A 13416-nucleotide genomic window follows, 5' to 3' on the forward strand; every position below is an offset into this window, starting at 1 on the left:
TCTTTAGATTAGATTTAGATTGGCACTGGGATTTAAATAGAGAACAGTTGGCTTTGAATCCCTCTGTTTTTCAAAGTTGATAGTCCTAATATAACATCACTTTAAAGTATTTTCCCCTTCTTTCTTCTCCTTGGTCCAATTTATAATGCCAGCAGAAGCTTCATGATCATGAAATTACAATTTTCTGTGCAAGAAACACAAAGGCAAAAAAAATTCACCTGATTAACACAGCATTCAGTAGATAGCAATGATGACCACAAAGTACATTGAAAATAGCAAATGTTTCTGATTACTTATCCAGAGGAGCTTGTAAATACATTTCTGCATCATCACTTTGATGTATAAGCTTGTTCAGCATTAGAAAGACCCCATGTGATGGAGGCAAAGGAAAAGCCTGGACTGGTGAACTTCCAGAGTATAAGCTCTCACATATATAACAATGATGCTAAGTTTTCAGCAGCATTTCATTTTGTCATTTCTAACAGCAGCACATGAAAGTGCTCCTGTCCGTTTTTGCCAGTATGGTCCTGTGGGTCTTCACCTCCTAATTCAGGCAAACACAGTATTTTCTGGTACCTTTATTGCACACCATTTCTTGTGGATTCCAGGTGGATGCTGCACAGAATAATCAAATATGTTTCTCTTATCATTAGTAACATCTATGGAGGAATTTCATACGTGTGTTGCATAGCTTAACAAACTTTGGTAAGCACTGATTTTGGCATCATTCTAGTGTCACCAAGATACATAAAAGGGAAGTTAGCTAATTTAGCATACATATGAATGTCAATGTTTCTCCGTTAACATTAACTTTTAAAGTTGTTAAACAGATAAATAAAATATCATAACAATGTTCAAACTTACCTGTATAAAAACATCCAGGAGAAAGAATTCAGAGAAATTTTGGAATTATTTTCATTCCATGGCTTTAATTTTTTTTTATATATTTATTAGAAAGAAAAAATGTATGTAGGATATGTAAAAATAGTACTGAGGGAAAAATAAAAAAGATCATGTTCCTTCCTGTGTTCTGAGTATCAGTCCATGATTTCTGTCATTTTATTTAATTACCAAGGTGGGATATATTTGTTGCCCAGTGTCCTCAGAGGAGGTAAGTCCTCTGAGCTATATCTGCTAAGTTTGCTTTAACAGATTCCTAAACTGCAATGTGGGACTCGTGAGTGGCCTAATGATTCCTTTCTGATAAATGTTACCTTTACCAACCAGTTTTGGACTTGGTTTCACTGGTGGTGTCTGAAAGGAACATGAATCTGCACTCAAGTGGAAGCAGTGTCTCTCATAAGTAAATTACATGTTTTAAAGACAGGACATGGGTACTTTAAACCTATGACAGCCTTGCTTCAGGGGGCTAGAAAAAGCAGTTTCTTCCTTTAGTTCCTAAAGCTTGGGGATTGGTTTCTTGTTTTTCGCTTGGTCCCCTTTTAAAGGCCCTGTCTATGAAGATCTTAACTGGTTCAAAATGTTTTTTTTCCAGTGAGATTGAATGGGTTTTGCTTCCTTTGAACAGCAGGTGACCCTTGTAGACATGGCTTATTGTGTCATCAAATTAATCTTAAATACTCAGGTGGCTCTCCATACCAAACTTCAGAGAAATAACTACTCTAGTATAGGCTAGAAAGGATTTTTTTTTTTTTTTTTTTTTTTTTGCAGCTAATAGGGCTAGTCAGCAAGAATAACTTATATAACCAACAGATCCATAAGTATTTTTCTCTTGTTTTGAAAACTAAGGTGTGAACTTCAGGAGAAAGAGTCTAGTTTGCACTGTATCTAAAAATAAATCTCTAGTCACTGTGGTCTCTTCAAAGAGCAACTACCAAATACTTTATTACCAACATTATCAGCTGTGGTGTTGTGAAATACCCCAGAACATGCATTGCTTGGCTCAAAACATTCCCTCTCCAGCACTCTTCTAGTGCAGGTTATCACATACATGGCCACAGGAACTATCCTAAGAATCCTAACTCCTGGAATATTTGCTGCTTGGTGATAAAAATGCATACATCACCAGCAAGATTTCCTTGTACTTACAGCTCTAAAATAAAAGCTGTGTTAGGTGCAAAAAAAAAAACAAAACCACCAAAACCCCCCCCAACAAACCAACAAATAAACAACAAACAAACCAAAACTCTCCTAGCTCCTTTTAACTTAATAATGTCTTTGATATTTAATCTAAATTCATCATATCATAGAACTAACATTCCATATAGATATATTTTTATGTTTATGTCTTTCTAATTGCAAATATTAATGTCTTGTTTCACCTAGTACTTTGATAGTCCTGTTTTGCATAAACATGCCTTCCTGCAGCAAAGATTGAGGGCAAAGATATATAAATAATACTTGTAACCATCCTCAAGACTTCAAAACATTCTAAAAACATTTACTTAACCTTTTTGTCACCTCCACCAGGTAACATTATAGATATACTAAAAACAGGGCATTCTGAATCTGAGTTTTTCTGTATAAAGAATACATCTTGCTTTTGTATAAAAAGTATACTTAACAATATAGCCCAAATTTACACATTTCTAACTCTGTACTTCATTCACAGGGCAATACTTTGGTCACCCTTCTGTTTCGGCATAACTGCCACTTCGATCCCTTTGCTAACCCTCCTCTGATCTTCCCTAAAGGCAACGTTTCCACTTCAGAGCAATCTCAACAGTTGTCCCAGCAAATACACGTGGCTACGTCTTCCCTTTCTCAATCCTCAAACAAGCAACAGGCCTTAAAAGCTCACCACCACACTGGCTCTCACTAGGGCAAGCCAGGCTTTCAGAAACCTTGCACTTGGTAGCACCACCTCTCACGCTCCCTAATTCCAGTGACAGGAGCCTGCCTGCCTCTGCCCTGCCAGACTCGTGGCAATGCCAACAGCTCCCATCACTGACAGCTATCCCAGGATCTCAGATTTGTAAAGAGAACAAGTTAATCTCACTGTCTACACCATATTATAAACAATACACTATTTTCACTGGCTTCCTACTTCAGGAAGAAAAAAAAAGACCTGCTTTATTCTATCTCGGTGACCTGAGCAAGGTAAAAAAAAAAAAAAAAAAAAAAAAAAAAGTCCTAAACTAGAATCAGGATGCTTTGGATGCTTTCAACTAAGCTACAGCATTATGAAAAACACATTTCACCTCAGTCTCTCAAAACAAACACTGAAACCAGTCCAACACCATCAGTGATGACATTTACTACTCTTTCACTATACAAAATAGCATAAAGAGCTAATTCACTGGACTAATTTTGCAGGAAACTATTAACCAGCATTACAGCTTCAGAGTAGAATGTGTATTATTCTAGATTTTTTAAGGTCTTGTAACTTAGAAAAATTCTATCAAAACAGATGAAAACCTTCAACCTTTATCTGATCATCTGCAAGTGAAGTTCAAGAGTTAGCTGTTTCAAACAGTATTGTAGAACAAAAAACATTCTTCAAACATAGACAACATCATAATAAAGGAGTAAAATACATATGCAACCAACAGGCGTTTTTAGATATGGCAGAACTCCATGCATGACTTGATTTGTATCCAAGGATTGTGGACACAATCAAGAAGATGATTGAACTCCAACAGAAGACAAAGCCTGGATTCTGCTTCCCTCATCCATCTCACCTTTCCCTTTTCCTGACTTGCTTCCTTGCCTGAAGGCAAAATCTCTACAGTTTCACATTAGTAAGTATCAGGACCAGATACAAAACTCAAGTACTTGAGGTAAGACACCTTGATATGGAAAGTCTGAATTGTAGTTTAGATATTATCAAGATAGGCATGAGATCTAAAGCACTTTTGTACAGGCAAGTTACATTCTTGAGCAAGGAGAACTGTTGTCTCAGTGTAAGTAAATAAACAAAAGTAAATCACTAGAGCCCCTAGTCAGGAAAAGTTAGATTCCAGCATAAGTTTTACCAAAAAATATGACATTGTTTCAGCACAACAAGAATTACCTTGTTCATAGCAATAATAATATTCTGCTTAAAAAGAACCACGAGATAGGTAATCTGGTTTGAAATCACACATTTTAAATCCACGTATGCTCTGAATTTGTAGAAATTACAATACTTATTATAATTAGCATTTTCATTCAGGCAACCAATGCAATAAAAAAGTATAAAGCTTTCTCAGTAAGCAGATGAACCACTTGACCAGTCACTAACTCCCAGCCCCTTCATTTTCCTTGTACATAAAAGAGGATATTCCACAATTCCACAGAAATGACTACTCAATTCCTTGGGGACCCAGGCAGGAAAGATGCTCCTGCACAATTCTCTGGCAAGAGATAGCAGTTCGAAACTCCTCAATTTCCATGATTCCAAGCAATTTCTTGACTTCTGCCTTCTTAAATCACACAGCGGAAAATTGGCATCATCCAATCACACCCAACTGCTGGGACAGGAAGAGCAGACCACACAACTGGTATTCTTAAGATGCACTTGTGAAACTCTAACAGTGTTAGGACTTGGAAATGTATTTCAAGTCAAGTCAAGCCACAGAATGACAAAGCCCCAAATGTCCATCTGCCAGGGGCAAGAGCAATTCTGCACTCTCAGGAAGAGGAAGTGCTTCATAAACCACCAGCTTAGTGAGGAAAAATCATGAGAGCTTGACAGGTTAAGAAAAATCTGAAAAATAACTTTACTAGCAATTATTGTCTTCATATGTACATATACAGTTTGACAAAAAAAATAAGAAAAAAGAAAAAAAAGAAGAAATTCAGACTGCTCTTTAAGAATCCTTGGATTCAAATATATATATTTATTAAAAAGAGAGACATTGACTCTATGGCCAAGACATTATGCGTCTCAGAACAGGTTTTTACAGCCATGTTATAAAAACCCCTTAGCAAAGCAGTTATGCACTAGACTTCAAACACATGTACTCCAAGAATGACACTGGTGTGGAGGATCTTGTTTTACATCCATTTATTTTTGTCCCTCAGCAATTATAGCATAGTTTCAATACATTTCTAAAGTTATAGAGAAATACCAGGGCAACTAGAGTACATACAAGCCAAAGTTAAAATGGTAGACAGCTGAATTAAAAAATAATAATAAAAAAAAACAACCAAAAAAAAAACCCCAAGCAAAATAAAAAGAAGTATGCATTCAGCAGGAAATCTACTATACTTCATTCAGTTTAGGCTTTGTTCTTTAGGGAACAAGGTGCTAACGTGCCATTTTCTCATAAAATGAATCATAATTGCTTCCAATGAGTTTCTGCTGAAAATGGTGGAAGCAAATAAGTGTAACACTAAACTTTCTCCTATAAACTTAGAAGCAACACTTGCTTGAATCAATTTCCACCCTCCAAACACCACTGCTGCTTTTCTTACATGAACTCACTGTTTTATTAAGGCGTAATTGCCCTGAGCAATATGCTGGAAATTAGCCAAAAAACCTAACAATTAAAGGCAAGCACCAAGTAATTTTTCTTTCTTTTATTGACAAATTTTGAAATCTGTTTTGAAACTCACCTGTACTTGGGAGTAGCACTTGAGGACAAAAAGAAAATATTGCTTTTAATTACTTTAAGTAGAATGGCAGTGTTAGTTTCCCCCTTCTCCTTCCAGGCTAGAGTTTTCAAGACAATCATCAAGGTACCAAAGCAGGACCAGCATACCAAGAACTGAGTGGGACATCTGTTCAAGAGCTTAATTTTTAAGCAACTCAGCATAAAAATTTCAGTGCCCCACCCTAAGCAATTCAAATTAAATCTTATTTTCCTCAAGAGGCAAGATCCTCATACGCTGGATACCTCTGGTCTTAAAAGCAAGATGGAGCCTGGACAGGAGAATTATACACTGTACATGCTCAGACTGCCTTCCAGTCTTCTTTGTAAAGCCAGAAAAACCTACAAATTACCTGGTACTGCACACTTTCTCTGTAAAATGCACAGTTTTACAGAGTCCAAGATCCAGGAAGGTACTTTTCAAAGCTAGTGCTAACAGCACACATGACTGTCTCTGTACAATCTAGGCAATACTAGCTAGTCCCTTTAAGCTACCAGAGTATCCATAAAAGAAAGACAACCAAATTATACATTTTATTCACATTTATTTTTCGCTTTTAGTGTGCTCACAGAAAATTAGAACACCTTAAGCAGGAGTTTAATAGCAATTTTTGTAAGCAAAGTTACATTCCATCTCTAAGTCAAATTGGTCAAAGCTTCTCCAGTATTTACAAAAACATGATAGACAAGATGCTACACAAAAAAAAAAAAAAAAACATTGCATCTGAAGAGTTTTCCTTTATTTTCAAAGACAACTGGAAAAGAAAGCATTGTCTGCTGTAATCAAAAACATACCACAGTATAAACAGTAACCATTCCACTTATCACAGCTTGGTTGAGTTTAAAATTTGTGTTTAAAAGGTCCAAGATGACTGCAGTTTTACAAAAATGGGCAGGGTGGAAAGAGTTGCAAACTTCATGTGCTTCTGGATATCAAGATTTGTTTTTTTTTTATACAATAGTCACAGTTAAAAACACCCTGCTGGTAATACATAATTACACTTTATTAAGGTCATAAACCAGCAATAAACAATAAAGCCTATACAACTTGTATTTCTACTTAATCACTGACTGATACAGCTAACATGAGATAAGTGAAAAGTTCCTATGGTTTAAATGAATTTCTAAGACTATGATCTCTTTATCTGGGTATTGATTTTTTTTTTTCCTTTTTCCTTTCCTTCTTAATCAAGACTTGTAGTGTTGTAAACCTTATAGAACATCTGCCTCACAAAATACATCGTAATAACTTTCTTTTAAAAAAAAGACTAACCCCTTACATCATTTCTGGCGGGGCGCGCTCCCGGCAAGGGCTGCGCGCCCCGGGTTCCCCACTGCGGCCCCTGTCACTTCATTTGATATCCCTTATTGACCCACCCATCTCCTTCATATATGGGCATGTCCATAGACCGATCGGCGAAAGTTTTATAATATGAAGAGAGTTGCAAAGTATGAAATTAAAAAATAAACTAACAAAATTTTTAAAAAAAAGCAAAAAACCAACGGGAAAAAAAAAAAACCGAACCAACCAAAACAAAACATTAATACTGATGAAAAAAAAAACCGAAAAAAACCAAAATATAAAGGATGGGAGAGGAAGGCGGAGGGGAGCCCCCCTCCGCCCGTTGGAATGGCGGCAACACATAACGATTTGAGATGGGAGCTGCGGGGGGAGAGAAAAAAAAGAAACGAGACATCTTTTAAATCAATCCCTGGTTGTAGACAAGTTCTCCGAGACCAGTACCTGGCACCACTCCAAAAACAAACAGGGGGGAAGAAAAGTCCGTCGGCGAGGGGCGGCGGCGGCGCTTACTACTCCGCCGAGTCGGCGGCGGGTCCCTCCGGACTGCTCTCGGCGGGGGGCTCCTGCCGCGCCGGCTCCTCCGCGGGGGCCGCCTCCTGCTCGCCGCTGCCCGCCTCGCTCGTGGCGGCGCCGGCGCCCGCCGCCTCCTCCGCCGCCTTCGCCTTCCCCTCCGCTGCCTGCTGAGGCGGCTGCTGCTCCTCGGCCGCCGCCGATGCCGGGGCCTCTTCTCCCGCCGCCTTCTCGGGGGCGGCCTCGTCCGATTTGGCCTCCTGCGAGTCCCCCGCCTCCTCCTTCGCCGCCTCGGCGCTGCCGGCCGCGCTCGCCTCCTCGGCGGCCGCCTTGCCCTCCTCGCTGCCCGCCGCCTCGGGGGCCGCCGCCTCCTCCTTCCCGCCCTCCGCCGCCGCGGTGGAGGCGCCGCCCTCGCCCTCGGCCCCCTCGCCGGCCTCCTTCTTGTTCTTCTTGAAGGAGAAGCCGCTGAGCTTAAAGGACTTCTTGAAGGAAAAGCGCTTCTTTTTTTTTTTCGGGGTCTCGCTGCTGGACGAGGGGGTCGCGCCCTCCTCAGTCTTGGGGGAGGACTCGCCCTCCGCCGGGGAGGCCGGCTCGGTGCTCTCCGCCTCTCCCGCCTCCTTCTCGGAGGCGGGCTCCGACGAGGCCGCCTCCTCTTTGCCCGTCTCCTCGGCGGGCGCGCTGCCGTTCGCCTGCACCTCCTCCTTGCCCGCCTCCGCCGCCGCGGGGGAGGCGTCGCCGTTCACCTTCAAGTGGCCGTTCTCCTGCAAGACAAGGACCAGCGTTACCGGCGGCGCCCGGGGCGGTCGCGGGGCGCCGCCGGCCTCGCCCTGCCCGCCCGCCGGCCTGGCCTCGCCGCTTGCCGCCGTTCGAGGCCCCGCGCTCTCGCCGGGCCGGGCGCCCCCAGCGGCGGGCGGAGCGCGCCGCGGCCGCCAGAGGGCGCCGCGGCTCCACGCAGCGGCAGCCGCGCCGCGCTCCCCCGCCCTCGGCGCGCCCCGTCCAAGCCGCGGCGGCGGCGCGGGGCGGGGAAGGCGAACAAAGCTCGCCCGGCCCGGCCCCGGCCCCCCGCCCGCCGCGGCCCCTCTGCGCCCGGGCGGTGCGGCGAGGCGCCCCCGCCTCCCCCCCTCCCCATTCACGCCGTATTTGCATCTTTCGGGCGCCCGGAGCGCGGCTGGCTGCCCGGGGCGGCAGCTGCGGGGGCGGCGGGGGGTGGCTGCCCGCAACGCCGCCGCCGCTGCTGCGCGGGGCAGCGGCGGCACGGCCAGCCCGGCTCACGCGCGGGGAGGGGGCGCGGGGGGTGACAGAGCCGTGCCCCGCGGCTGCCGAGCCCCCGGCGGGGCTGCCGCGGACGGGGCGGGCGGTGCAGCCCCCGGCCCGCGCTCCCGCCCGAGGGGCTCTGCCCGCGGAGCCCCCTGCCCGGCGGCTCCGGCCCCGTCCGGCTGTGCCACGGGAGACGTTCCGCGCGAAGCACCGAGTGTCTTCGGGAGGAGGTTAAGCGGGCAGAAAAGCCCAAACGGTGCAAGATCCTTCCGTTTACGAGCCATTGGGACACTCCACCATAATATACGAGGGATTTAAAAAAAAGAAAGAAAGAAAGAACCGTGCCCCTTCCCCCCCGCCCCCCACGCAGGAAAGATAAAGGAACGAATCATTCAAAGCCGAGCCCGTTTAACCAAAATAAAGAAATTATTCCTTTGCCTCGAGTTGCAAAGATAAAAGGATCGACCGTATTCTCCATTGAATGTGCCACTGGGGCATCAAAGGAAAAAGAATTAAACAGGATGCGAAAGAGAGTCCGTCGAAGTTGGCTTAAAAAAAGGAGCAGATTTAATATTTTTAAAAATTTCTTTTCGTTTTTTACCTGTCCATTCGCCTTGGATGGAGATGCAGCCACTGCTTCCCCAGGTTTCTCGGCGGAGGCTTCGCCCTTTGCAGCGGTCTTGGAGAACTGGGCACCCATGCTGTCTTATTCAACAAAGAAACTCAACAGATCCAAAAGGAGGGGAAACAAAGAGCGTTGGGTTGGTATAAATACTGGGCGACCAGCAGCAGCAGCAACACACACACACACCAGAGGGGGAAAAAAAGAGAAGAGAGAACAGAACCGATTATAATGCACTCCTTTTAAAAAATTTAAAGTTGAAGAGATCAAAATGCAGCAGCACAGGAGGGAGGGGAAAAAAAGGGAGGAAAAAGTCGAGCAAAAAAAAAAAAAAAAGAGCCCAAGTTTAGTAAAAAAGAAGTAATAAAAAATCCCAGATTTGTAGCCGTACTGTAGACAAGGAGAAAATGGAGAAATCTCCCTGGTTGCTAATAAGATGCGGAGTCCAACGCCCAAGTGCACAGATGAATGGGCTTCCCGAGCGGTGACGGCAGCGCTCCGCCCGGCGCCGGCCAATCGCGGCCGCCGCGCACAAAGGGGGGCGGGGCCCGCCCGCCCGGCGAACAATGGAGCCGCGATGGCAGCGGTTTGAAATCGGCCCCCGGCCGATAATGAATGTGCCGCTCCGCTCCGCCGCGGCGCGGGCGGGCGCGCCGGGCCCCGCGCCGGGCCGCCAACAAAACACCCGAGCGAGCGAGCGAGCGAGAGCGAGAGAGAGCGAGCGGGGCGGGCGGGCAGGGACAATGGTGCGAGGGGCGTGCGGGTGAGTGCGAGTGCGAGTGTGAGTGAGAGCGTCCCGGCCCCGCCGCACGCCCCCGCCCGCTGCCGCCGTGAGAGAGCAACAGATAGTGTGTGCGAGCCCCGGGCGGGGGAGAGAGAGGGAAGGAGGGGATTTACTGATTGCTTTTTTTTTTTTTTTTTTTTTCCCTTTTCTTTTCTTCCCTGGGTTTAATTGGTCGCGATTGTTAAATCGCCCCCAATTTGGAAGGTATTTGAACCACGTAGATCGGGTTTCGCCGAACGAGATCACGAGTCGAAATTAGTAGGTCTGTAGGCCAGATGTTGCAAACGCTAAAGCAGCGGCAGCAGGAGCCGCTGCCGGAGCAGAAACGGACCCCTCCCCCACAGCGATATTGGCTTGGAATAAAATATTTTGTGATTAGCCTACGGCTCTAATTAAATTCTGCTGTCTGATTATTCCTGATTTGTGATTTTAAAGTATTTTCTGAGGCGGTGACCCACTTCACGATTGCATTTCCATGCACTCAAGTTGTGGGCGAAGCGACATTATCAGGGAAGCATTCACGCTTTTCCAAACCTCAGCCTCGAGTGTGTATTTACGTTGAATTTAAACCTTCGAATAAGATGTAACCCGAAACTAATGCACGCGAATCAACGGTGATCTGGAGCCCTTATCAGCGCTGGGGTGGGCGAAATATCACGGACCCGAGTGATTTCCTTTCTCGGGGGAGGGGGCGGCGTATGCGGGGAGCCGGCCGGCTCCCTCCCTCCGTGCTGCGATGCGGGGAAGGCCGGCCTAGACCCCCTCCCCCCTCCCCGGCACCCCCATCCCCTTTTAAGGAGCAGAAACGAGCGTCAGAACGATCGTTTCCCATAGTCGGGTAATCTCCTCCGAACGCCTCTTGTTTATAAACAAGGATGTTAAAATGATTCCGATAATGAGGGGCTGCGGAGCGGGGAGGCTCAGATCAGCCGCCCACCTCCCTCTCCCCGTGGATTGCCAGGGCTGGCGGGATCGGTGGGCTTCGTGCGGACGCCGAGAGCCGCCTCTCGGTAACCCCGGTGAGGGCAGCCGGTGGCTTTCAGCCGCTCGAGGGGGTGACTTCGTTTCTCCGGGGGGGGGGGGGGGGGGGGGGGCATAAAGGGGCATTTGGCTGGTGTTTTGTACAAGGGGGGATAGAACCTCTCCCTCCTTCCCGCCGCATTTCACGCACAGCCTCTCCGCAGCCGCTGCCGCCGCTCCCTTTGTCTCGGCCGCCGCCGCCCGCCCCGCCGAGCACGGCGCAGCAGCGTCCCGCTCCCCCGGGGGCAGCTCCCCCACGCCCACCCGTGCGCCCCGCACGGGCAACACCCGCAGCCCCCGGGGTCGGCGCGGGGGGCGGCCGCCGGCCCTGCCGGGGTGACCGCCCACGGCAGGGCGGGGGTGCCGGCGGTGCCGCCGCCGCCGCGCCCCGAGGCTCCCGCGGCGGGGCCGCGCCGCCGGGCGGTTTCCCTGGCGACGGCGGGGGGCGGCGGGGCCTCCATGGTGGGATCGGGAGCGGAGCGGGGCGGGAGCGGCTCTGCCCGCCCCGGCGTCACCTGCGGCCGCCAGTCCCGCTCCTGCGGGGCTGGGCCGGGCTGGGCTCGGCGGGGCCGGGTGGGGCCGGGGTCGTGGCCAGGGGCGCCGCGGCGGCAGCTCCGGGGGCCGCGGTGGCGGGAGCCGCTCTCCCGGGATCCGCCGGCTGCCGCGTCTCCCGGGCGTGCTGGTGGAGTGGTGTGCGGCAGCGGGCACCGGCGGCAGAAGGGATGGAGCGAGCTGCGGAGGGCTCACCTTATGGCGTGATGGCACCGCAACCGGGGGCACGGCCAGCCGGACAGCTTCCTTCTTCGGAATCCTCCCCCGCTTCTCAACTGCACGCGTTGTGTTTTGTCTGCTCCTTTTAATCTGGATACTAAGGAAATCGTGATTTTGTTGGTGGTGGTTTGGGTTTTTATCTTTTTAGACTGGTTTATGTAACAGATCACCTAAGAAGACCTGCTGGACGACCATGACAGGACTCTGCAATCAGTATCAAAAGGCACCAGTCCCTCCTGAGCGGGTATATGCAATTTCACCGGCACGGGCATATGCATTGCTACTTTCAACCGTCTGAATTTCAGAGTAGCATCACTGGAAAATTTCACATAGTGACTTGGAGGTTTAGATGATGTGCTTTTCATTATGCTTTTGTTATGTTTTTCAACCGTTTCATTGTTTTACCACTTGAAAAGAAAAAGAGAAAGTAAAAAAAGACTAAGCCTTGACTGATCTTACTCTTGGTACTTAGTTCCACAAGTTCTTCTGTAGAGTCTCTGGACAAGCAGGAAATCTGGGATATGTGTGGTGTATGGTCTCAGTGCAATTGAAACCCGGACAACTATCTCTAACCCAAACCCTTGACCATAGGGTGCAAATACAAGATTTAACCCCTCGAATGACCTCTTGAACCCATCAGTTACCAGGCTGCTCCTTGTCGCATCACACCTTTATGCACCAAGCAAAGAGATATGCTGGAGGGAAGATTCCTCTTCTTAAACTTGTACTTTATTCAAGTTCCTGGTCTTTTAATCTCCTTCCAAGAGGCAGGGAGACGGAAAAGAGAGAGAAAAAAAGACAGACATTATTAGTGTTTTGTAACAAGACTAATCAGTTACTAAGATGAGAATACCACTTTTCTGCTGTGCCTTCCACATACAAAGTTGTCACAGAATTTCTGTGGCAGGAGCAAGGATATACCAGTGTAGTTACTTGTGTATAAGGTGTTGGAGATTTAGTGTCTGAAAAAAGTGGTATCGTTGTCAAGCATATTTGCACAGAATAGAATATTCTTAGTTGGAATTTGTGTTAAGGCTTTTACCACAATAGCTGTGTCAGAAAAAAAAAAAAAAAACAACAAAAAAGCAAACAAACAAACAAACAAATATATTCCCCCCTGTATCATGTGTAGTGATATTTCTAAGAACTTGACAACCATGGCTGAAAGACAGCTCTGTGGAACCCCAAAATGAAGAAGAGGCAAGACTGGAGAGCTGTTCTTGGGGGATGAGGAGGTGGGGGTAGCAGGATTTGCCACCCCTTGCTCCTCCAAAGGTTTAAGGACTCTATCACTGTAATTCCTGATAGTGAGTTGCACCCTCTAGATGAAGTTGTCTTTTTGCAGTACTTCCAAAAGGTGACTTCTATCAGCACATTTTTCCTGAGGTATTTTCATCCTCAACTTTTGGGAAGGTGGAAGACTGAGGCATGGAATGATAAAATGCTTTGTACAGGGCTGCCCAGCAAATCAGCCTTGCAGCTGACTGTGTTACTGACTCTTGGCTCTGACTTCATGATCATTAATAATAAATCTGTGCCTTGCAGACACAACTTCTGGCATAAACACAAACCCTCCTGTCAACCTAGCCAGGTATAAGCATGGTGTGTAGTGCTT

General features: G+C 47.2%; 1 protein-coding gene and 1 long non-coding RNA gene across 3 annotated transcripts; one reads left to right on the plus strand and one right to left on the minus strand.

Annotated features, from left to right (window-relative positions):
- Positions 1 to 4761: 4761 nt before the first annotated feature.
- MARCKS (myristoylated alanine rich protein kinase C substrate) lies at positions 4762 to 11850 on the minus strand. 2 transcript variants are annotated; one of them, XM_021555483.2, is made up of 3 exons: positions 11778 to 11850; positions 9206 to 9378; positions 4762 to 8108 (listed from the first exon to the last, which is right to left on the minus strand). In XM_021555483.2, the coding sequence occupies exons 2-3, from the start codon at positions 9302 to 9304 to the stop codon at positions 7347 to 7349; spliced, it is 861 nt and encodes a 286-aa protein (XP_021411158.1). In that variant the 5' UTR covers positions 9305 to 9378; positions 11778 to 11850; the 3' UTR covers positions 4762 to 7346. The 2 variants fall into 2 exon arrangements, with proteins under 2 accessions (XP_021411158.1, XP_021411157.1); XM_021555482.3 differs by lacking the exon at positions 11778 to 11850 and adding an exon at positions 9618 to 9747.
- Positions 10972 to 12824, plus strand: LOC116183418 (uncharacterized). Its single transcript, XR_004148049.2, has 2 exons — positions 10972 to 11029; positions 11950 to 12824. It is a non-coding gene; the product is annotated as an uncharacterized LOC116183418 (long non-coding RNA).
- The last annotated feature ends 592 nt before the right edge of the window (positions 12825 to 13416 follow it).

This window comes from Lonchura striata, chromosome 3, assembly GCF_046129695.1.
Source record: "Lonchura striata isolate bLonStr1 chromosome 3, bLonStr1.mat, whole genome shotgun sequence".
Taxonomy (NCBI): domain Eukaryota; kingdom Metazoa; phylum Chordata; class Aves; order Passeriformes; family Estrildidae; genus Lonchura; species Lonchura striata.